This window comes from Paramisgurnus dabryanus, chromosome 3 (assembly GCF_030506205.2).
Source record: "Paramisgurnus dabryanus chromosome 3, PD_genome_1.1, whole genome shotgun sequence".
Lineage (NCBI taxonomy): Eukaryota > Metazoa > Chordata > Actinopteri > Cypriniformes > Cobitidae > Paramisgurnus > Paramisgurnus dabryanus.
Genome location: NC_133339.1, coordinates 20,456,551 through 20,481,006, shown reverse-complemented (window position 1 = coordinate 20,481,006; position 24,456 = coordinate 20,456,551). Strand labels below are relative to the sequence as shown.

General features: G+C 35.6%; 1 protein-coding gene across 9 annotated transcripts in view; it reads left to right on the top strand.

Annotated features, from left to right (window-relative positions):
- Nucleotides 1-24,456, top strand: part of LOC135733938 (beta-1,4 N-acetylgalactosaminyltransferase 2-like) — a 34,495-nt gene that overhangs the window by 2,900 nt on the left and 7,139 nt on the right. The window contains exons 1-12 of one of the 9 annotated variants that reach the window (XM_065252759.2): nucleotides 4,659-4,748; nucleotides 5,528-5,634; nucleotides 13,845-13,967; nucleotides 17,064-17,102; nucleotides 17,352-17,489; nucleotides 17,565-17,668; nucleotides 19,195-19,232; nucleotides 19,654-19,831; nucleotides 21,402-21,488; nucleotides 22,317-22,498; nucleotides 23,323-23,466; nucleotides 23,846-24,068. In XM_065252759.2, coding sequence (XP_065108831.1) covers nucleotides 13,855-13,967; nucleotides 17,064-17,102; nucleotides 17,352-17,489; nucleotides 17,565-17,668; nucleotides 19,195-19,232; nucleotides 19,654-19,831; nucleotides 21,402-21,488; nucleotides 22,317-22,498; nucleotides 23,323-23,466; nucleotides 23,846-24,068 — 1,246 coding nt within the window. In that variant the 5' untranslated portion in view covers nucleotides 4,659-4,748; nucleotides 5,528-5,634; nucleotides 13,845-13,854. Of the gene's footprint in view, nucleotides 1-4,658; nucleotides 4,749-5,313; nucleotides 5,635-13,844; nucleotides 13,968-17,063; nucleotides 17,103-17,351; nucleotides 17,490-17,564; nucleotides 17,669-19,194; nucleotides 19,233-19,653; nucleotides 19,832-21,401; nucleotides 21,489-22,316; nucleotides 22,499-23,322; nucleotides 23,467-23,845; nucleotides 24,069-24,456 lie in introns of those variants that run through there. The other 8 variants (XM_065252756.2, XM_065252761.2, XM_065252757.2 and 5 more) reach the window with 8 other exon arrangements.

Genomic DNA, 24,456 nt, shown 5'->3' with positions numbered 1-24,456 from the left:
CATTTACACCGTGTTCCAAATTATTATGAACATGCCATTTTAGTTTATTTTTCCAATACAGTTTTTAATTTTACCCTCAACACTTATATGACAGTGTGGATGTTATTAGTTAAAGGAAATAAATATGTCAAAAGATACTTTAATATGTAAATATGCAAAATATGCTGTTCCAAATTATTATGCAGAATGCAGTTTAACCAAAATTAAAATGAAGAAATAGATTTATAATGATCCAAAAACAGATATCTGTCAAATCTGTTTTCTTGCTTGGTAAAATAAATAATGTATTTACACAAGTTACATAATAATATATAAGAATATATTTGACATGGCTCTCCCATTCATTGAATTTGTAAGTATACAAGTGTATAGGTTTTGTCTTTATTTCACTTGAAGACGCTGTATTGCATTCCTAAGTTGATGTTTGGAATTATAGTGCTGTCCACCTTACAGATCTTTCATATAATGTTGCACCACAGGCTCTTACTGTAAATAGGACTAAGGTCAGAGGATGATTGTGGTCACACCTTGATTTCTTTCTTATTTTATGCACATATTAATTAAAATAGTCAGTGATGCTTTTTGCAGCATGGGATGATGTATTATCCTCCATGAAAGTACATTTATTTCAGAAGACATGATTCCCTTTATATCCCATTGTAAAAAAAAACATCTGTTTAGGAACTCTGCATCTTTTCTAGATGCCATTTTCAGGACCCTAAAGGGACCTATTATCTTACTTCCCAATATTCCAGCCCAAATCATTACTCAATCCAGAATGGCATTTATCCACATTACTCAGTGTATTATGGCATGTCACTGAATAAAACTGTCTGACAATAGTCTTCTTGTATTCTGAGCTCACAGCAAATGGGTTCTTGGGATTCCCGAGATACCAGCAGGTTTAAATACATGTTTGCTTCCAACTTTGGCTTTTTATTGCTGCCTTTTCCTAATATTTTCCTTAAAAATATTTTTTAAAAGCCTTATATAGTCAAATCTTTCTGTGCTGTGAATCACTTATAATAATTTGGAACACGGTGTAGTATGTAACATTTTATATACAGTTTACATGTGAGAAATGAGACTTAATGGCTCTGAGCTGGGAGAATTGGGAGATAAAAACATGTGAGTTGTGAGACTTTTGTCCTCGCACAGCGTGGTGGCTTCTTTGAGGAACATTTCAGATGTTAATTCAACTGGTTTCCTCTGGATTAAACCATTTGGTGCCGGTCTTACAAACATCTTTTGTCAGAGTTTGGAACCCTGAAAATGCATGTTTCTACATTTCAAAACCTGAATAGCAATAGAAGCAATGATTATAATATATGCTAGATTTGGCATATCGATTCGATGCTACTAGGGTCCCTTGCAGGGGTTGGTGTCATCTTTTTCACAGATATCAGCGTAATCAGAGTATGGTATGGATCCATACAAAACTGTATTACAGCTTTATTACTTAATACATTACATTTAAAAAAAATATTTTTATACCACTGTCATTTCTTTTTATTGTTTAATTTCAATGTAAAAATAAGACTTAATATCTTAGGTCATGTAAATTTACCAGTAAACCAATAATTATTAGATATTTATACCAAATATTAGAAAATAGACATTTTTTGCAGTGTAAGTTCTAGTTTAGTTTTATTAGATGGGCTTGTCCTTATTTGTCCTGAACATGGGTTGAAAGCACCTTTTAGAGTGCATTCACTGCTCTGTTGTTGTGTATTTGATTCCCTGGGGCTGATTGGCGGGCAGAAAATGTCTGTATCATTAGTGACCACCAAAAACCTTCATGTGGGCAGACAAAGACTTCGTTTTTTTGGACCAGACCAACAATGAGAGCTTTGTGTAGATTATGGAAATGATTCCAGAACTGGACATTGCCAAGGAATTCTTTTGAATGAAAGAACTTAGAGCTGAAAGGGGTCATGACTGTTACATAAGAGCTGGTGTAGACAGCCGAGGAGGGCGATGGATACAATAAATATGGAACTTTAATAAAATGATGATCAATACACACATACAGTACATCAAAGGTATAACATCAACAGAGATCATACAAAGACTGATACAAAGGCAGGGGTATACAAATGAAGGAAAACAGGTGATGACGATTAAGGTGATTAAAATAACAAACAACAGGTGCAGACAATGACGACTTATTGAAACATGAGGAAAAATGAATTAACAAAGACGTAATAAGGTTATTTGCCCATGAAACATGCCAAATGTTGGCATCCTCTAATTTGATTTGCCTTACTCAGTGTCCCGCCCACATCTATAATTAACAGGCTACATGCAGGTGCTACTACTGAAGTTATCCCACCATTCTCTACTAAATAGTGCATGCACATACTGCCAGCAACTATGATCACAGATTATCAATACAATACCAGCGTGTTTCTTTTGACCAATTCTATCCTAATGAGTCGTTAATGAGTCGTTAAAACACGAGCGTAAGAAATTAAGGGTTTAAGTGTGTCAGTGTACCACTGCTTGTGTTGTTAGTAAGTAGTAAATACTTATTGTTGGCTCTTAAAGCAAAACATTAAATGCGGTCTCATTTGTAAGTCGCTTTGAATAAAGGTGTCTGCTAAATAAAAAAAAATGTAAGTATATATTTCCCTTTCCTGCATTATTCAGAGTTAGTTCCGAGGCATTAGTCATTGGGCATGTAATTTCCCACACTTTGTTGCCATGTTTAAAATAATTTAAAAAATAATGAACAGATTAAAATTTTCTTTAAAATTCAGACATGTATAAATTAATTTGTAGTATAATTTTGGGTACGGTTCGGTAAATTTGTGTCACCTAAATGTGTATGTACATTTTGTTGATATATAAAAAATATAATGTGCTTGACTTTGTGCTTGTGCTTTTATTCAGTCCCAAGTTATGACCAAATATTGCGTCTTACAATGTCACACTCTAAATTCTGCTGGTTTATTTTACCTCAATGTTTGGTAAATATTGAACAGGTACATGTTAGGTTATACATAAACCTGTGATGGGTTGTTGTTAACCCATCCATGAGTTGAAACAACCCAGCTGTAACAGTCCTGGGGCACATTCAAGTTCAAAACGGTGCAACAGGGTTTGAGATACGTTTTCTCTTGTTTGGTGTCAAAACTGCAGTCCAATCAGCAGCAACATGTAAATAAACCATGCACGCACAATGGGTTCAAGTTGGAAAGTTGTCTTTCATTCTGGACGGCAAGGGCCTTGACTGTAACACGAGCATATTTTACAGTATTAAACACGTATTTTTTAAGATTTCATCAGGCATTTCATTCTAGATCAGGCATTTCATTCAAGATGCACTCAAGATTTCATTCAAAGAATACAAATAATGGCCTTCTCAGCTACTGTAGTTGCAACTCTTGTGTCATCACAACAGTGTGTTCAACGCATCACCGTTTCTGTTTAATAAACATTGCACAACGTTTTATTGGGGCAGAATGCAGCCCTGTCTTGTGTTTCCCATGTCTATGTCTCTTATTGTATTTTGAAGTCTTGTCATTGTCTTGCCTTGTCTGTAGTCTTTTGTAGTTCTTTTTGGTCCTGATTGTCTTCCCAGGTGTGTCTTTTTTCAAGGGGCATGTTCAAGGTCAAAACATCGTTTTGCGCACTGTCATGCTTTGCATCATGTCTAACAATGCCCTTCAGTCGCTACTTATTTACAATACAGCACTGCCTCTCGTACCTTATTGCTTACATTTTAAAACCCCTACTGCATTTGGATCCGGTGGCTAACTCTAATCATTACACCAGCATAATCTATTCTGTCCAATATTTTATGCATCATTGAATTAGAAAATAACCCAGTGCACAATTACTACCAAACGCCAGATTAACCATTCAGTATTGACTTGAATGGATGTATGGCTAGATTCACATTTACATTTATTAACTTTACACATTAACTTTTATGCAAAGCAACTTACAATTGATTAAACATTAAACATTTTGTCTAGGTTCAAGGTTCAAGTTATAGGTACTGTATGACTTACCGTATCTAGTCAAGTCTCAGACCAGAAAACTATGCATTACCTTATAAAAAATAATCATTTATTTTATCCAGTATTCTTTACTGTTAGAAAATGGATAATATATATGCAAATGTTATTAATAGGATGAACCATTTGAGAAGTACCATCTCGTTTTCGAGGGCCTCCTAACATTCAAAGTTACACATTCGTAACATAATAACCAAAACATAACAAAGTTACAAGTTTTTAAGTGTATTGGTTAAGTCCATGTTGATCTCTGTTAGAACAGGCAGCATCCTTATCTATTATCCTTTGAATAATAGATGATGTTTAATGTTCGTGTCCATTAGGTTTTACTAAGCATTTGTATTCTAATGTTATGCCGAATAGGTCCAGTGAGACGTCTCTATCTGTTTACATGCATACTGTATGTTCTCATTTGTTTCATCTTTGTACGTCCTTCTAATGCACTAAAATATGATATGTTTGAACAGTTATACAACAGAAAGTAAAGTGTAAATAAGTAAGAGAAAACCAAGGGTGTCCTGGAAACGTATTGTTCTGAAACTGGGTCATTGAAACCAGATATGCTAACTCTTGTTCATAAGAATGAGCTGCTGCATTTTGAATCATTTATAATGGATTTCTCATACTGGAAGACTGGCAAAGTAGAGCAAGGTCCAGTCCAGTAATAGCAAGAGTTTGGATAAGGAAATGTGCAGCAATTATTTACATTGTGATCGGTGATGGTTGGTAGGTATCTTTTATTACAATTATTATTTAACTGTGCACTATTTCATTCTATCTAAACATGTACTACTGTACAGAATCAATATAAAAACAAGTACAGATTCACTTGAGTTCTTATATCTTTAGGACAGAGTAAACTAAAACTGTAAGACTTTTCCACGCATCACAACAAGACCTCTAAAATAAGAACATAAACATTTAATCTCCGTAATGCTATTAATTTCAAATTTGCATATGGTTAGCAAACATTTAATGGCTTGTAGGAAGATAAAATGGACAGAGAAGAGTGAGTAAAAGAACGAAATATACCTCAGATTTCTGGTGTTGTCATGGAGTTTTTTCTTTATTGTAAGATGTTTACATGTACATAAAGGAAAATCCCCTTAAAGCCAACTGCCCTTGCACTGGTTATGATCTTCACAGTGACTTAAAAGGAGTACAACAGCAAAACATAAAACCACCAGACATTCTTTGCTGGCAAAGGGGGTGTGGCTTTTGTTTAAATGCACAATCAAGCCCCACCCCTTTTAGAAAGAAAACAATATATAAGGGCATTATAAAGATGACGAAAGATTATGCAGAACTACATGTGGGCAACGATTAGACAAAGAGAGCATTTTCTCTGAAAACTTGTATGTTGGAGTATGTTTCTGGAGGATTTTGTGTCTGTCCATTCCATCTCTTCCTATCTTATGTGCATTAGTCTTCACGTTGAACATTACTGGAAACAGAAATCTGATACAGTACCTTCCAGTGTGTAAAGTGATCATTTTCTTCTTCAGGCGTTGGGTTAAGAGGACAGGGAATGGATGGCTGTCTCAGACGCATTAATACAAGGACTTCTTCCTGAAAGAGGCGTCGGATTCCCTAAAAAGAATGGCTCGTGTTGGTAGGTGCACCTTACTTTTTTCAGGTTATTATTACAGTAGGTTGTGTGCCAATTCGTGTAGATTTGCTCTTACAACAGAACTTGAATAGGCAACTCTTTATCATTTGCAGTCATGTTATACAAAATCCCTTTAGTATTCTGTGTTTATTGACATTAATTAAATGTTTCCTTGTTTGACACATGGAAAATCTTTGAATATTTGCTAAAGCCTTTTGTAAATTTAAATGTTTACCTAGTCACCTATCATGTACATGTGTACAATATGAGCAGTAGTGAGTGATCACACATCAGCACATCACAAACAATGGGTTTTCGGTGATGTATGATGAGGAAGCTGACTCCCATTGATGCACATTAGTTCAGTGCTGCTTTATGTTATCACCTCAGACTCAAAACACACAAGACACATTCATACAGCGACAATATTAGAAGGTACTGTGCATTCATTTTTAAAGATTTCTTTCTGTTGTACCAATTGTACCAGTTAACCAAATCATATGGTTAACTGTTTTTTTAAAAGATGTGATAATACTTATTTGCATAAATACATCGGATGAGACTTGAAACAAAACAAAACAACTTTAAAGGTATAGTTCACATAAAAATGATGTCATCATTTACTCACTGGTGTTTTTTTACTCTAAGCCTGTGTGAGTTTCTTTATTCTGAAAGGAAAGAAATAAACTGACTCAGCATCAGTACAGAAATCCTTTTATACAGTAGGGGGTAGGGATGTGCCCGTAGCCGAATACGTTATTCGGAAGGGCACGGATAATAGCTTCAAAACGAATAACGAATTCATCCGAATAACAGAGATATTCGGCCAGACATGATCACGTGTTTACTGGAACAGCTCTAAATTATAAACTCCTTAAAGCACGAATAATATGTGTGTGAAGTGAATTAGTGCAATGTATAAAATGACATGAATGACATTTTCGTCGCAACCCCTAATTAGAAATGCAAGCTGTTTTGGAATTAATTTAAAATCTAACAAACGCTGCTAATATCAAACTTCTTTTAACCCAGCTATAAAAAATTACCTTTTAGTTTTTTTTTTTCATTTTATTTAATTAAACAAGACCAAAAAAACTTGATAAAATGCTGTTCTCTGATAATAAAATATTCGTTAATAACTACGTGTCTACGTGTGACTCCGGTAGATGATCTTTTAATTATTTCTAGTCGAAGCAAGCTTTATGGTCAATCTAGCTGAGTATAAAATAAATAAGCAAATAGCTAAAAATATGAAAATTTAACATTTAAAAGCTAAATTTAAACTGAAGATTACTATGACATGGATTGCAATTAACATAAAAATAAAGTAAGTAAATAACAACTGAAACATTTGAATTAAATCTTTCTAATTACCTTATTGTTTCAAATCGTGTTTCTTGTTTTGAACTAAGTGAAGTAAAACTGATTTTTAATAGAGCATACTGTTATTCAATTATTATTTAATCTGATTATTTATTTATTAAGATGAAGATTAATGAGAGAGTTTTTTTTAAACAATTCGTTATTTTCGCACAAACGCTGTATGGACAAAGATAAAAATGAGCTCCGCAAGTTTGTTGTAATGCTTATTATGCTTTTGTAAATTCTTGTCAAAACAGATGTTTTTGAACTATTCTGTGTATATAGTGCGCAGCGCACTTGCGTGTCTCTGCGTTGCATTTCGGATCTGTCAGTCACGAGTGTGTCGATCTTAATAACTTTTTAACATAAATCAGTTCCCGAACTTTATCTCCCTTAATAACTCTTTAAACAACAAGCAAGTCCTGCATTTTATTTTCAAATTCCTGCATGTTTTTAAACCGAAACCAAGATGTCAGACATGTGGATGTAGGAGTATTAGGTTATATTTCACTCTCAGAAAACTTACAAATAACAATCATTTTAGATGTTTAATTACTAGAGTATTTGAATCGCTAAACGAGGGATTTATGTAGGCTACTTATTTTTTTCTGAAAACATCCCACTCATTTAGAAAGAATGGGTTTCATTGAACTGTGCTGACAGGCACAATAAACGTTTAAAGGTGATGTAGCCTACAGTGCTTTCAAGTTTGTTATTTTAATGCTACAATACAATGATGCATAGCATATAGGCACAAGCTGTATGAGGCTTTAAAAATGAGATGTTTGCTTTCCATGCGTATTAGTAATGAGAATTTATTTGTGTTTTTGATTAAAATTTTGTATTATTATTTTTAATAAATATTTACAGTTATTTAAGTTATAATTATAATAAAAAGCAAAAATGCATTTAAAATGCCATTTTCATGTAATATGAAAAACTTCCGGTTTAAGACCCGCCCACTTCCGGCTCCATCGGAATACAAATACAGATACAAATAATTTTGAGACTGTTACAGATACAAATACAGATACAAATACTGACTCCGCTGCACACCCCTAGTAGGGGGCAAAGTAACAAACTGACTCTGCAGCATATCAGTAAAGAAACACTTTTATAGCGGGCAATATAACAAGAAACTGTTCTACAATTTTAAATATATTTTGGAATGAACAAGGAATACCTAGAAGCCAATAAGAACAACATTTTTTTTTAAACAGTATCTTGTGTCTTCTGATTTCACACTGATACACTATAAAAAGAAAAAGTTGGATCAACTTAAATTACTTCAATTGGTAACACCTAAAAAATCAAAGTACTTCTTGGGGGGTGTCCTGGCGGCTGGGCGGATGGACAGGATGAGTCATACTAAAGGGAAAAAAAGTTTGTCTAAGAGAATTGTAAAGAAGCGCAAAAATTATAATAAACCTTGGATTACTAAGGGAATAGAGAAGGCATGTAAAAAGAAAAATGCTTTAAATAGGAAATTTATAATAACTTAAACCAAACAAGCTGAAGATAAATATAAGACATATAAAAATAAATTAATAAGTATTATAAGATTTAGTAAAAAATATTATTATTAACAAATATTGGAAAGGTATAAGAGTAATACTCAAGCAACATGGAAAGTACTCAACAGTATAATTAAAAAGAAAACTGTAAAGGTGGATTATCCAAATTATTTTGTAAATGATGAGTCAATAATTACAAATGAAGTGAAGGATATTGTCAATCAATTAAATGAGTATTATGTAAATATTGGATATAAATTAGCAAAATAGATTGTGGAACAGCAAACTGGAGACAGGGTAGATGAAGTAAAAATTTCTAGTAATAAATGTTCAATATTTCTTAGGGGAACTGATGAGATGGAAATAATAGACATTGTCAATAACTATAAAAACAAAAAATCTACTGATTGTAATGATATTGACATGTCATTATTAAAAAATATTATATTATACATAGTAAAATTATTTACATATATTTGCAATCAGTCATTTTTAACAGGCATATTTCCAAGTAACTTGAAAATAGCCAAGGTAATCCCTATTTTTAAAAATGGTGATAGACATCTTTTTTCCAATTATAGACCCATTTCTCTGCTCTCCCAATTTTCAAAAATCTGTGTCGACCTGTTCAAAATTATTTGTGTGCAGGCTTGATAATTTTATAGACAAACATAAAATATTGAGTGAACATCAGTATGGCTTTAGAGAAAACAGGTCGACCACAATGGCAGTGATGGAACTGGTAGAGGAGATTTCCACTTCTATGGATAACAATGAATATACTGTGGGGGTGTTCTTAGATTTAAAAAAAGCTTTCGACACTATTGATCACAGTTTATTAATGAGGAAATTGGAGAGATATGGTATAAGAGCCTTTTCTTGGTTAAGCAGTTACCTTGAGGATAGATATCAGTTTACACAAATAAATAATATTAAATCTGATCTAATGAAAGTTACATGTGGTGTTCCACAAGGTTCGGTGTTAGGTCCCAAATTGTTTGTATTGTATATAGATGATATTGGTAAAGTGTCTGATGATGCAAATTTATAGTGTTCGGGGAAAAAATTGGAGTATCTCCTGAAAACAGTTAAAATTGAATTGATGGCTTTAAAAAGTTGGTTTGATGATAATCGACTTTCATTCAATTTGAATAAAACAAAGTTCATAATATTCAGCAATCAACAAAGTAATATCAAAGCTAAAATTATGATTTGTAAGACGGAAATAGAAAAAAGTATATGAATATAAATTTTTGGGGGTTACAATAGACCAAAAATTAAGCTGGAAACCACATATAAACCATGTAAAAACAAAAATGTTTTTTGTTTTCTCTTTGTGTACCTTTGTATTTATATCTTCATAAATTCTTCATAAAGTCTTATTTAACTGTATGTTTATTTTGAATGTACCAGTTTTGCTTATTGCGTAATTATGTATAAAGGGTAGGCAAAATAAGCATAAGCTTCAGCCTGCACCTTTTTCGGTTGATATGTATGTATACATTTTGTTTGTTTTGGAAATTATGTGTGAGGACCGAAATACATTTTGTTGATTGATTGATTGAAAAACTTAAGGTACTTTATGCTACCGGGTCCAGGAAGCCACAGAGGAGCCGGCCTGTATTAAGTAGATTAACTTAATTTCCAAATGTTTGAAATTTACTTGAAAAATATTTGTGCAAAAACTTCTTAGTTCTACTTTTTAGTGTATGGACGTCAATGAGTAAGGGAGAGCGGGGCAAAACCTAAGGCTTTTTGGATTTGGCTCTATGATTCAAAAAATATTTAAGTTAGATGAATCATTTTTTTACACAATCAACACACACACCTCTGCTACAAATGAACACTTAAAGTTTATTTGTGGGACCTACCATTACTGTACAATTACACCGAAAGTGACAGGAGTGCAAACGTTACAACTTACCCCATAGGTGGGGTTCATTGTAACAAACAGAGGGCTTGTTGTAACACCTGCCAGAAAATGTTGTTTAAATACAAATAATTAAATACAATTCTGTCTTTATACTAAAAGTGGATATCGTTAATATATGTGCAGAAAACAGGCACAATAATCATAACAGGCAAACAATCAACAGGCAATGAAAATGCTAGTTAAAATGAATGATCATAGCTACTTATACATGTGACAAACAGGAAGTAACCAATGAAGAAGTCCATGATAAGTATTCAGGAGATAGTTCCCTCTGGTGGATGAATGAGAGACAGCTTCAGTTAGCTTGGTGAAATTCATACCAAAAACTTTTGAAGTTCCTTTACTGTATTAGGTCTTGGCCATTCAACTGCCGTGATTTTAGAATCATCCATTTCAATGCCATGGTGACTGATATTGTAGCCGAGGAAGGTAGTGTTGGTTGTATGAAATTCACATTTTCTTGCTTTGACATAGAGTTGATGCTCTGAGAGCCGAGAGGGGACAGTCTTCACATTTTGGATATGTTGGGCTTTGTCCTGGGAATAGATAAGGATGTCATCATAGGCTATGACATACTGATTGAGCAGATCTCTAAAAATTTCATTAATGAAAGACTAAAAAACTGAAGGTGCATTGGTGAGGCCATATGGCATCACAAGGTACTCATAGTGCCCTCTAGTGGTGATAAATGCTGTCTTCCACTCATAATTATTTATTCAGTTTCCATATAGCATTTAATTAATTATAGACAACTAAAGCATAATATATCCCAGAATAAAATGCATGTTTGAGCTGTGTTCATTCAAAAATACCTTGCACTGACATATCTTAAATGGTAAATGGACTGCATTTATATAGCACTTTTAACAGACCTATGGCCATCCAAAACGCTTTACAAGTTGCATCACATTTACCCATTCACTCACTCCGAATTCTATGGTTCCCTCTGGTGGTCGGATGAATGAGAAACAGCCTCAGTTGTTACAGATATCAACACATTCATCCATCCATGATCCTTCATCTAACCATCCTTGTATTATGCACAGTGGTGGGCCGTCAGGACCAGCAGGGCCTTCTCTGCTGGCCCTAAAATAAAATCAAAAATATTTTTTTCCCCAACAACAAAGTGTTAAATGTTTTTCTTTAGTATGCTATTTTTTTCATTGGTGTAATGTCCGCAAAATTCGTTAGTTTTGTTGAGGTTGAACCGGAGTACCCTCAAAAATTCACATAAAAAGCAGCTTATTCAGCTGGGGCCAGCTCTACAGATACTGCTAGGCTTGTGTTGAAGGACAACACATCTGATTTGTTACAATCATTAGTGACAGAAACATCAACCAATCAAATTTTGACGTTTATTGACAGCACGTCCTCCGGGTCTAGCGACGTGCCCAGCGCTACCCCTGACGTCTGTCGTCAATTTCCAACGTGAGCGCGAAATTCAGTTATTAAAGAAAATGACATCCGCTGTTGCAGATACACGCGATCTTTTTGCCCCAGCACAAGAAGTTATTTTGTTGGCCGTGTTTACTTTTTAATACGAGTAAAGGGACATGGAATGATTCTGGCTTTGACAGTCTGAACAGCTTCACGAAGGCAGCTCTTAAACACCAAGGCTCCGAGCGCCATAATAATGTCAGTCGTGCATTTAAAAACTTTTGGTGAAAGTCTTGTGGATTTGGAACTTAACGAGTAGAGAAAACGGGAGATCAGCGTCCACAATGAGAGGGTCAGAAAGAACCGGGACATTCTGAAGCGTCTTAGTGAGTGACTGTGTTCTCTTTTTGGGAGACGATGAAGATTCGCTGAACAGGGGTAATTACTTGGAATTGTTAACGCTATAGCGGAGCATGATTCTGACTTGCGACATCATCTTGCCACGGCCACAGTTTTTACAGGACCGTCAGGAAAAAATGAAAACCATATAATAAATGCAGTGTCAGAAGTGTTAAATGATGACATCAAAGAAGAAAAAAAAAAATTCTGTGGCAGTTATGGTGGATGAGACGACTGACTTCAGTAACACAGCGCAGCTCTTATGTCCTCGGGTATGTGACTGAAAAGTGACGGGTGAGTGCTTTACTACTTGTCGAGTATTGTATCATACAGATGTGGTTTGTATCTGATAATAAGCATTATTAAGGGCTTATGCACATTGTTATTGAGTGGTTCGTGTTGCACTGATAGTAGCCTGTAGCATGTGGATGTGACACTATGCACACAGTGTGCAGGGGATTACATGATACATGCAGTGAAATGTAGTCTGAGTTCAACCCACCCTTACCTAGCATACTGTTTTAGGCTTATTGTTGATCAGCTGTCATGTTGCTGAGTGCCTGTATGTGCGGCCGAATATATGCATTATTTGCATATGGGTGTGTTAGCTGTAACAGATGAGTATATATGTGGTTTACATGCTTACTGAAGGCCCTGACTGAAACCCCACGGCACGCCACTGATTATGCATCAATGAAAGGGTTGCACAATTTTGAGTTACTTATCTCATTTTAAGAGATTCTGTGTAAATAAACTTTATTTTTGTATTATACCCACGTCTCTTGCTCACTCTTCCTTTTAAGAGGAACGAACTTGTGTGCCTTACTGCCTTTTTGGGTGTAAGGAATATTTCCCTGGGTGTAAGTCCCGGGGTGGCGTAGTCGGAATTTTATGCAAACCTTTGCTGTCGTCAAACAAAGCTAGGCAGCCCCCCCTCGTCCTGCTACATAAGAGTGAGCAAACACTTGCACCACTGAATGTTTTTCTGATAAACATCACAGTGGGAACCACCATGTGGTTAGAAAGTCTACAGCTCTCACGAAACCAGTGACATGATAGACAGTGCATAACAAAGATCTGAAATACAGTTTTTATAGGGATTAAGTTTATGAATGGGCAGTTACGCTGCATTTACACAGCAAGACCTATAAGACGTCCTAATGCACATGTCTAATGTTTGAAAATGTTAACATTTACTAGAAGATAACAGAAAATAAAAAATAAATAAGCCTTAATCAAAATACATTATTGTGTTTGTTACTTGCACTAGTGCCATGCAGTTTATGATTAAGATTATTCATAAGAATAATGAAGAGAAAAAAAATCTTTTGGGCTTGGTTTTACAGACAAGGCTTAGCTAAAGCCAGGACTAGGCCTTATTAATTAAGATGTTTAAACATCTTTCATAAACATGCCTTCAAAAAAGACCTTACTGGTGTGATTTTTGAGACAAATCAATGGCACTGGCTTATTTTAAGACCTGTCAGTGCAAGTTATTTTCTGTTGAGACAGCACAAATATGTCTTAGTCTAGGACTAGCCTTAAGCCTTGTCTGTGAAACCAGAAGCTGGTGGTTTTGTGCTTAATATTTCTGTTTTTGATTTTTGAGTTATGATTGTGCTTTTCAGAACTTTTACCATGAAATTTAAGCGGAAACATTTCCTGATTCTGCTCTGTGTGATTGTGCTGGTCATCTGGGGAAGAAAACTGCTGAAGTGGGATCTGAATCGTCATTACATGCCGTCATATGGGTACGAGTATCTAGCCCACTTTTTTACCTTTCTTTCTTAGTGCATTTCTCGTAATTCATTTAATATTTAAACTGAACTTCCACTATGATTCCTGAACTGCACGGTGTGTATTTTGTACACCACACCTCATCTTTATTGTCTGGTTTGTTTCATCAGCCAAGTACAGGAGTTGAAAGACTGGCCAGTATAGTGTATACTGTATGCATGACATGGTGGTCAGTCTACAATGGTTCCACAAGAAAGAGTATGAAGGTTGAGTAAGCAGAGCCATAACACAGCTGCACATAAAATATTGGAGAGACATTTAGGAGTTTAAAAAAGCCAGGGTAATTGGATGTAAGCCATCATACCTCCACATAGGATGAACTCAACAGAAGTAACTGTTGATGCAAAAGAAAGCTGTTTGAAAAGGATTGGTAGATCTTAGGGTCTGAGTTTTTTTTATTTGTGTGTATTTGTATGTAATCACAAATGTAGGGTTTAGGGTTGAGTTGGCAGGGGTGGACATTACTGATAATAGAGGGCCACTTTCTTGCAAAGTTTAGCTCCAACCCTAATCAAACAACGGAAAATCTAATCAAAGGCTTTAGGATTACTTGGAAATGACATTAAGGTGTGTAGGATAGAATATACTGTACAGTAATCCGATTTAAAAATCATTATGTCTATGGAAAGTCACAATTGTGTGTGTGTGTGTTCAGACATAAATCCTAAAAAATGCTGGGTGGTTTTCATCGCAGTATTTGATCAAAAAGGGACGAGCCTGTAATTTATCATGTTCTGGGTTAAAATGCTGGGTTGTTTTAAACTGGGTCAAAAATAACATTTTTGGTGTTCCTTTTTCTGCGTTTATTTTTGACCAAATTCTTCAGATAACCCATAATGTGTCATGATCATGTTTCCTTGTCACATTACTGACTCATTGTGACAGGCTCATGGCAGTCCCATGTGTTTTGTGTAGAAGCACATGGCTGTCCTTTATGAAAATGATTAATGGTTTTATTACAGTTAAACAAATAAGAATTAGAATGTGTGCACATCCAAAAACTTTTAAATGCAGCTGCTCGATCACAAAAATAAAGTAATGCAAAAACAAAGAACGGCACATCAAAATTATTTTGACAAAATGTTTGTCTGACCTGGCCAAAACCTGTTAGGTCAAAACGCTGTCTTTTTATTAATAAATATTGAGAGCAGTAGCAGCAGTGTGCCGTCTTTTTTATTACAGTCAAAATAAAAAAACATGGTCTAGTAAAACCATAGTTTTGCTAATATTAACATGGTTACTACACTTTTTGTAAGGGATTGTTTGTTTTAATAGACTATCCCTACTAAAAAAATCAGCTAAGACCAGCATACGCTGGTTTAAGCTGGTCTTCCAGCTTGGTTTAAGCTGGTTTCACTGGTGCAGCAAGCTGGTCTAGCTGGACTTAGCTGGTCGGGCTGGAAGACCAGCTGACCCACCAGCATGACAAGTTTTGCCAGACTGGGTGGACCAGCTTGGACAAGCTTAAACCAGCTAGTGCCGCCTTAAACCAGTTAAAACCAGCTACCAGCTTATGCTGGTCTTAGCTGGATTTTTTTTGTAGGAATATGCTCTTGTGTCTGGTGTTATGGCCCTGTCTCCTCATTAATCTACCTCATTATTGCTTTATTCTCCTGACCTGCCTGCCCTTGTTACCTTGTTTAGTTTTTGCACTATTGCCTTTATGTTTGCTGCTTTGTGCAGATTCGTTTTGAAACTTCTCTGTGTCAAGCCAAGTGTTATTTAGTCTAGTCAATCAATATGTAAAGTCTTTGTGCAGTTTATTATTTGGTTTTGTCAAGTCTGTTTATTGTTGTGCCTTTCCAGTTTTGTGTTATTCAATGTAAAACCTAAAAGTTAACTTAACTCAAACCATTTAAGTAAACCGGTTGCATTAGTTTTAAAACACATACATTTGAGTACTGTGAACTTAAACAAATTGAGTCATATGCAGTTATGCACTTATATTTAAGTCCACACTACTTAACTCCGCCAGCATTTTTAAAAAAAGTTGCCAGCCAGCGCCAGCATTTTTCATGATTTTCACAAAAGTTTAATGCCTTCCAGAAAATGTTCTTCTTTAAATATATAAACAAACAATATATCAGATGAAAGAACAGACCCTCTGCTTTCAAAAAAAAAACTACCTTCATTAGTTCTCTTGTAATCACCTCTCAAACATGGGTAGGTTTCTTCAAAAACACCCAATTTTGAGCAAAAAGCTGAGATAATTCCATCCGATCAGATGCAGAGCAATCTTTAAAACATACACAGAGTTCTTTCTCTTTCACGAGAGGCGCTACTTCTGGGTTGTATAAGTTGCGGAAGTGCGCCACCTGGTGGATAATAGCGGTATTGTGGAAAGACGGAAAATTTCGTCATTGGCGGGGAAGCGTTTTCTCTTAATTGACGAGATATCTCGTCAATGGCGGTGAAAGAGTTAAATATAAGTGCATAATTGCACATGACTCAAGTTCACAGTACTTAAATTTATGTGTTTTAAAACTTAAATGGCCTAATGCAATCGGTTTACTTAAATGGTTTGAGTTAAGTTAACTCTTAGGTTTTACAGTGTTCTCCCACAGTTATTTTACCACAGTTAAAAACATGGTTACTACACATTTATCACAAAAAATTGTTTTCCTGTTTTGTAATATTCATATAAAGTCTTTGAGTTCATGCACTGTCTGTGCCTGGGTTATCTCTTTGATTTCATGACAGTATAAGCATTGATTAAAGATGATTTAGTAAACTCTGCTTATTTTATTCTGTCATCACTTTAACTGCTGCCTGTTATAGGAATAGGATAGGGATGGCTCAAAATCCCTCTGTACAGAAGGGATTTGGCCACTGTGCAGGACTTGTACAGCATCTTTCATTTCCAAGGCAAATTGATGCTGTATTTGCTGCAAAAGAGGCCATTATATGCAACATATAATTAAATTATTGTTGTCATAAGTTTTATTGTATAACCCCTGTATTTTACAGATTCTTTTAGTTATTTGTTTGTCTGTTTAACTGTGGGTATACTCTGTACCAGCTCAAACTTTTGACTTTAACTTGTTCAACAGTGGAAGTCGTAAAGAAGACAAAGTCACTCCCACACCAAGGTAAATAGTTCATTTTTAACATATTATGTGTTTAGTTGATCATGTAGCCATAATTTAAACATACATGTTTTTTTTATCTAAAGTGACTTATAGTGCATTAAAGGTATACATTTTTAATCAGCATGTGTGTTGCTTGGGAATTAAGGCTATTAACTTTGTGCTGCTGCAGTAATGCAATGCTCTACCAATGGAGCTATAGGAACACATTAGTTATAATCGTTTTTTTTGGCTTGTCTGATGGCTTGTCAGCAGTATATCAGTCCTGAGTGGAAACAATTCATTGTGTGACTGTAAAGCCCAAACAGACCTTCATCAGTTTCTACCATCAGATCAACTTGATGCCATCATTAAAAGCAGAGCAAAAGAGTACAAGGAACATCAGCTCAGGTATTTTCATGCATAATTTGCTTTATTCTTATGTAAACAATGAGTTAGATATTTTTTTTCATGAATCTTTCACAGAATAAAGACAAATACAGACATTCTCATTGCACGGGCCAACTCTCCTCTCCAATATCCCATCAGAGGTTTCAATGTAGCTCCTCTACAAAAAAGTCTAATACCAGGTCAGCCTGCCATTGTCTATATATCAACTTTACTTTAATTGGTAACACCTAAAAAATGTAAGTTCTTTCAATTTAAATGTTTTAAGTGTTTTTCACTTACCCCGGATTTCCACCGACTGCGGAGCGGCTGCAGATCGGCTCCGCTGCGTTACGGCTCCGCACTCCGCCGTCTGCCAATACCCACCAGATCCGTATTTGTTGCAGAGCGGCTGCGTGCTGAAGTGACGAGGACCCATGAGGTCTCGCAAATTCACGTGATGATCGCGCGATACCTAGTTCTGTCTCTGCCCATTATGCCGTTGAATTATAAAGTTTTTACAAACCAGCCTAGATCACAACACGAGATCTCGCGTACACAGAGCAGTACATCAAATCCATCCAAAATTCAAAAAATAAGAAAGCTGCTAAAACATTTATTTATGCTCTATCTTTAATGTATTTATTTGAAACTGCCCCTGGCTCTGTTCTTGTCTATTATTTGTTGTTTCTGTATTAATGACTTTATTTGTGTGTGTTTGTAAGGTTTGTATTGCAAATATTTAATAAATAAAAACACGAGTTCCCCCGTATTCAGGTATGATCACGCGATAAAGTCATGGCTCCGCCCTGCATCCGTCAAAAATAGAAGCTCTGCGTATTTGTGCCGGAGGGCTGCGGATGGCCGGAGCTGTGACGGATTCGGAGCGCAGTCAGTGGAAATACACACATTGACTTGAATGGAAACCGATTGACTCCGCCGCCGTTCCGCAGCGGATCCGCAGCCGTTCCGCAGTCGGTGGAAATCCGCGGTTAAACACAGGGTCGGCCGTGACTTCTCTTTTCGAGGGCGCCTCGATGCGAAGTCACAACATGTATGTAGCCCGTTGTGTGTGGTTCGTAATTTCAAAATATGTGTTCAGCGCATTGATTGAATCTATGTGCATCACGTGTCTTGGCAAAATAACTGCCTGCTGCAGACCTGTCTAAAGGGTTTATGATAAAAGAGACGCTCGCGTTTACCAGATACTCGCATAATCTCATGTGTAATCAGAGTTTTCTGTTAAGGGAGTGTCTTGCTTGTATTTTGTGAACGTGAGTGTCTCTTTTATCATAAATGGTTTTGACGCGTGTGCAGCAGGCACTTATTTTGACAAAACACGTGATGCACATGGTTCACATGACGCAACAAACAAATATTTTGAAAACACCAGCAACACACGACACTCCAAACACTTATTTTGAATTAGCGCCCCTCTGATGAGCAGTCACGATCCGCCACTGCTTAAACATAATTATAAAGTTGAAACAACTTAATTTTGTAGGTGTTACCAATTGAAGTTCTTTTTTTAAGTTGATCCAACTTTTACTATTTGCAGTGTGAATCCTTTTCACAGCAATGTTTCTGACTGATTATCTACTACTTAATATAGCAGATATGTCATACTAAAACAAATCTTCACCACTAAAACACAGCTTTATTAGACATGTCATTAACTTTGATTCTTTCTTGATTTATAATGTAAGTGAACTAGAGTTGTATTTTTCAGGTCTTGCTCTTTATACACAAAAGAGAGAAGTTTACAAGGTGGGTTATTAAAACACAACCCTTTGCTTATGTGCTGTAAATCTTTCTTGAAGTTAAGGTTTTAACGCACCCTTCAGTCAAGTGACTATCACAAAGAAAAATACATTTTCATATGAAACATTTTATCTGAATTAGTTTAGATCTCTTTTCTGGATTTAGAGTATCGTGCAACGGTCTTTGGCCACCGTCAGCTTCAGTATTTATTTTGATATACAAACAGAAAATAAATAAAAATATGTACACAAGTTTTTAGAACATATTGGCTTTTTTCTGGTTGTATGCTAATACAAAGACTGAGAAAGTATTATATATGGTTACCATAGCATTGCAAAAACAACAAATCTAATAGTGGCATGGAGGCCTGAATATGCACAGTACTGTAACTTTACTGTATATCCATTAAACACCATCATATGCACAGGTATCTTTAAGTGTGGAGAAAGGGGTGCTGTCAGTGGATGATGATGTACATCATCAGGTGAATGGACAGGGTGAGAGTAACTTGAATATCTCATCTTTACGCCTCAAACAAGTCAATAATCTGCTGAGCAGAGTGACCTACACCAGCACCATCTACCACATCAGAACATCAGATTTGGGTAAGAGCTCTCTTGGTATAAATCTGCGTTGACAAGACTTATTTCGACAGAAATAGTGTTATATGGGGAAGATTTTGTTCATTTACATCATTCATTAAAAAACCTCTAATGACTAACAGAGTCAACGACAACAGCAATGCATGCTTTGAACTTTCAAACCCTTAACTTTTCGTTGTTTGTTTAGAGTATTCAATTTGGCAATTTGAGCTTTTTGACACATTTCAAACAAAACTTTGAGTATCTAAAGCACTATTCAGACGGGATTAGTTTTCCAAACAACGTTTGAGTTTCAACGTGTCCCCCAGGACGTCTGTGATTTTATGTACCAATTCGGACGGGATTAAAATTCTCAGGCTATTCCAGAGATGGGAGTGTCTGTTTCATGCATTTGGGCGTTGCAGAAGAGTTGCACGTGCTCTGGATACGTGTGTTTGTAATGTTTAATATTTTGCATTTAATTGTAAAATTATGACAGAACATGTAATTTATTAATTTAATTTTAACAAATCAACATAAAATATACAAATCCTGCTAAAGTAACGTTAGCCTACGTGTTTTATATAACTGTCTGCTTATAATAAACTCAAAGAAATGAAGAAATATTGATTAATAACAATTTATTATCTTTCCAGTTGAACAACTTTGAACGGAGTTTCTTACCTTATAACGTTAATGATATTACAGTGGCCAGTCTTAACGGTGTTTGATATTCAGCTCGTCTTGATTGAATTATTTTATTTTGACGAATGGGGAAAAAACATCCATATCTGAATGAATGGGACTTGCGCGTTTTGGTACAGTAGTAAAAAGTATCCTGACCTACTTTTCACACGTGCTGTTGCCACGGTGTAATATTGAAGCTCCACTGATGATGGCTTTTCATAGTGGTTGTGCATGAGCTGTTCTTGAAGTTAACCTACTTAGAAAACGTACTCATTTCAGTTGTTCTGAAACGTAAAACTCAGGTCAACTCAGAGTTCAAGTTTTACTCACGGTTGAACCTCCTTACTGAAACGGGCCCCTGTACTGTACCACCTACACACGTTGAGCTGATTTAAATTGTGTACAATTGGTAGATTATTAGAAAAAGTTTGAAGCATTTGTTCTTCTTGAGTTGTTAACTCTGTTGTAGCTGTGTTTAGCTATCTGTGTTTAGAGTTTTGCTAAATAAGTGCTAGAGATTTAAATCTAACTACCTAAACTTGTTGAATGATTTGACAAAATGGATTTAGGTCACTGGGAATTTAGCCCAGAAAATGAGGTTTAGTGTTTTAGCAATTAATAAAAACTTTAACAGCACTCTTGCCTGTATGATGTTATTGTCGTTGTTCTATTATTCTTATGTTTTTGTTAATTTTGACAGATTATTTATTTATCTATTCATTTATTTACAATCTCTGTGTGTTTGTGTGGTACATAAAACCAGCAAAAGCTGACAGACACCTAAAAGTGCTTTGAATATAAAAAGATTTAATTATTTTTTGTGAAATCTTTGTTGTAAACATATTTGCTGTGATCGAGATGTGAATACAATGACAAATCAATGACATTAAACATGTTTTCTTTGTAGTGTATTTTCGTTTTGAGGACAATGAAGCCGTATTTCCAGTCTCAATAAGACGACCTGCAGTTCCTGTTCTGTATTCAGGAGGAAATGGTATGACCACACTAACCAGAGTGATTTTTTCTCATCAGACACAGACACGCATCTCTACTTTATCAGTAGAGATGTGTGAAAAAGAGTTTTTTTCTTTGGCACTTTTACTTCATAATATTGTACCTTTCACTCTTTGTATTACCTTTAATACTTGAGTGCATTAAAAGCAGTAATGTCCTAAAGTAACCTTTTAAGTAAAAGTACTAAGTTTTTATTTTAAATACGTATTGAAGGAGCTGTGTGTAACATTGACCTCTACTTGGTATCGCAGTCTAAATTAAAATAATTTAGATGTTCTTTTCTCAGATTTAACATGTTTCCTAATATTTTTTTGTATTAATACAGTCAAAATTTAAATGTAATATGATATGTAGTATAGTTAAAAGATAAGGTGAAAGAAAAAAAAGTATAAAAAGTATGAAGTTCTTTAAAGTACAGCTACTTGATTAAAAAAAATCTAAGTAGTCATAGAAGGACTTCTTTTAATCTTTCAAATAACCTTTCTTTCTTTCTTTCTTTCTTTCTTTCTTTCTTTCTTACTTTTTTCTAAAACAATGAGGTGCCTGTGGGGTTGAATAGGTCAGGTGTAGAAAAGTGGAAAACTTGTTGATAATGTCTGTAAATTATGTTACATTACTAAAACATTTAACTAAAATAAACCCCTTATCTAAAATAATCAACATCCCTGAGAGGAGGGAACGAGACATTACGTCGACAGCTGACATGTTTGGGGAAGACCTGACGCGTCAGCTGTCGATGCAATGGCAAGAAGCAGACTCAAAAGGGAACCAAATTACAAAACATTTTTGTTTCTCTTGCACAATGCAGATATCAACTCAAAGGTTACTATTACAACGAAGACATTTCTGAGATATAACAAATTAAAAGTCCTCATCAATAGTATCCGCAAGGTTTACCCAAAAATCAAGATCATCATTGCTGACGATAGCCCAAAGCCGGAAAATCTGTTTGGTGACAACATAGAGCAATACATCATGCCACCTGCACAGGTAGACGATATTTCATGCAGCTTTTTGCTTGTACTACACTCTCAGATTAAAAAGGTACAAAGTTGTCACTGGGATGGGACCTTTTAAAAGGCCGTAATATGTAACATCTCGGTACAGATATGTACCTCTAATTGCCAATTTGTACCTTTGAGGTACCAATATGCCAGTGATGGCTCGTGTCTGCTCATCCGAGGGGCGCTAATTCAAAATAAGTGTTCGGAGTGTCATGTGTGTTGCTTGCGTTTTCAAAATAATGTATTTTTTGAGTCATGTGAACCATGTACATTACGTGTTTTGTCAAAATAAGTGCCTGCTGCACACTCGTTAAAACCGTTTCTGATAAAAGAGACGCTCACGTTCACAATATAAACGCAAGACACTCCCTTAAGAGAAAACTCTGAATATGCATGAGATTATGTGAGTGTCTGGCAAACGCGAGTGTCTCTTTTATCATAAACCCTTTAGACGCGTCTTTACACACATGACGGGCTACATACATGTTAAGACGAACTTCGCATCGAGCACCCCTGATAAAAGAAATCACCGGCCACCACTGCAATATGCATCTTTCAGGTTAAGTGTTTTTTACACTTTTTTTTCTGAAAGTGTACTGTGTTTTAGTCTGTATCACCTCGAAATATTCTAGAGATGTATTTTTGGACACTATACAGTATGTGCTAATCTGATAAACCTTCTAATGTGGTAAAACCAAGAATGTATTTCTCAGTGCAGCTTCTCAATACTTAAATATGTTATGTTAAGTGTACTGTATGTGATTTGGTGATTTTTGACTGCTCTGTTGTTGTGTATTTGATTCCCTATAGGGCTGGTTTGCAGGGAGGAATTTAGCTGTCTCACAAGTCACCACCAAATTCTTCTTGTGGGTAGACGATGACTTTGAGTTCATGGATGAGACTCGCATTGAGAGCTTTGTGGAGATTATGGAAGCGAATCCAGAATTGGATGTAGTAAGTGTTATGTTTCCTATAATTACATATTTGTAGTAGCCATAAATTAAATCAGTTTCATTTCCATAAAATAATGTGGTTAGTGTCTGTTTAACTCAGATGAGATGAATGAGTTTGTTGATGTTTGCTGATGCATGTTTGATTCAAGTGCTTTAATAATGAATATCATGACTGTGTGAAGTGACAGACAAAGATTCATTTGGAATCCAGGCTCCATGCTCCAATATAAAACCAAATAAGACAAAGAATACATGGCACCAAGACCAATCAATATTTCGCAGAAGATTGTATTAATATCTTAAGAATTACTTTATTTTCTGACATTAATTATTATAAAATAGTGCTAATACTCCTCTCCTGTCTCTCTTTTTCTGTATAGGTTGGTGGAGCGGTCTCAGGTGAACAGTATTATTTCAGTCTTGAGTATGTTGAAAATGATGAAGGTGGCTGTTTGAGACGTTTTCAGGGAAGGCATCATAAGCCACTTCCGGGATTTGATGGCTGTTTTTTTGTGGATGTGATAGTGAACTTCTTTTTGGCTCGGACTGATGCAGTGAGAAGAGTTGGATTTGATCCCTTTCTAAAAAAAGTAGGGCACACCGGTGAGTGCACCAGAACGGGAGATCCTCTAAGACCAACTTTTTTCCTTTGCACCTCCCCAATAAAATGAGTAACAAAACAATTTCAAGCTTAAAATTTAAAGCAAACATTGCATGATACTGTCAGACAATGAAAACAGAAGATCCCAGTGCAGGTAACAGAAATGTTTATTTAAATAATAATGAGTGTAAAATGACAATAGCACGTCTGGGCTAAAAGCCACACCAAGGCAGACGGCTGGGAGTGGGGAGCACACACAGTCACTGGGGCGAAGAACCACACACGTTCGGGCTCCGGCCAGACAACGAACGGTGGGAGAGAGAATATAAGGCCGATCACCTCATGCAGGGAGAGTCGTAGTCAACCCAGCTGCTGGCACACGAGACAGGT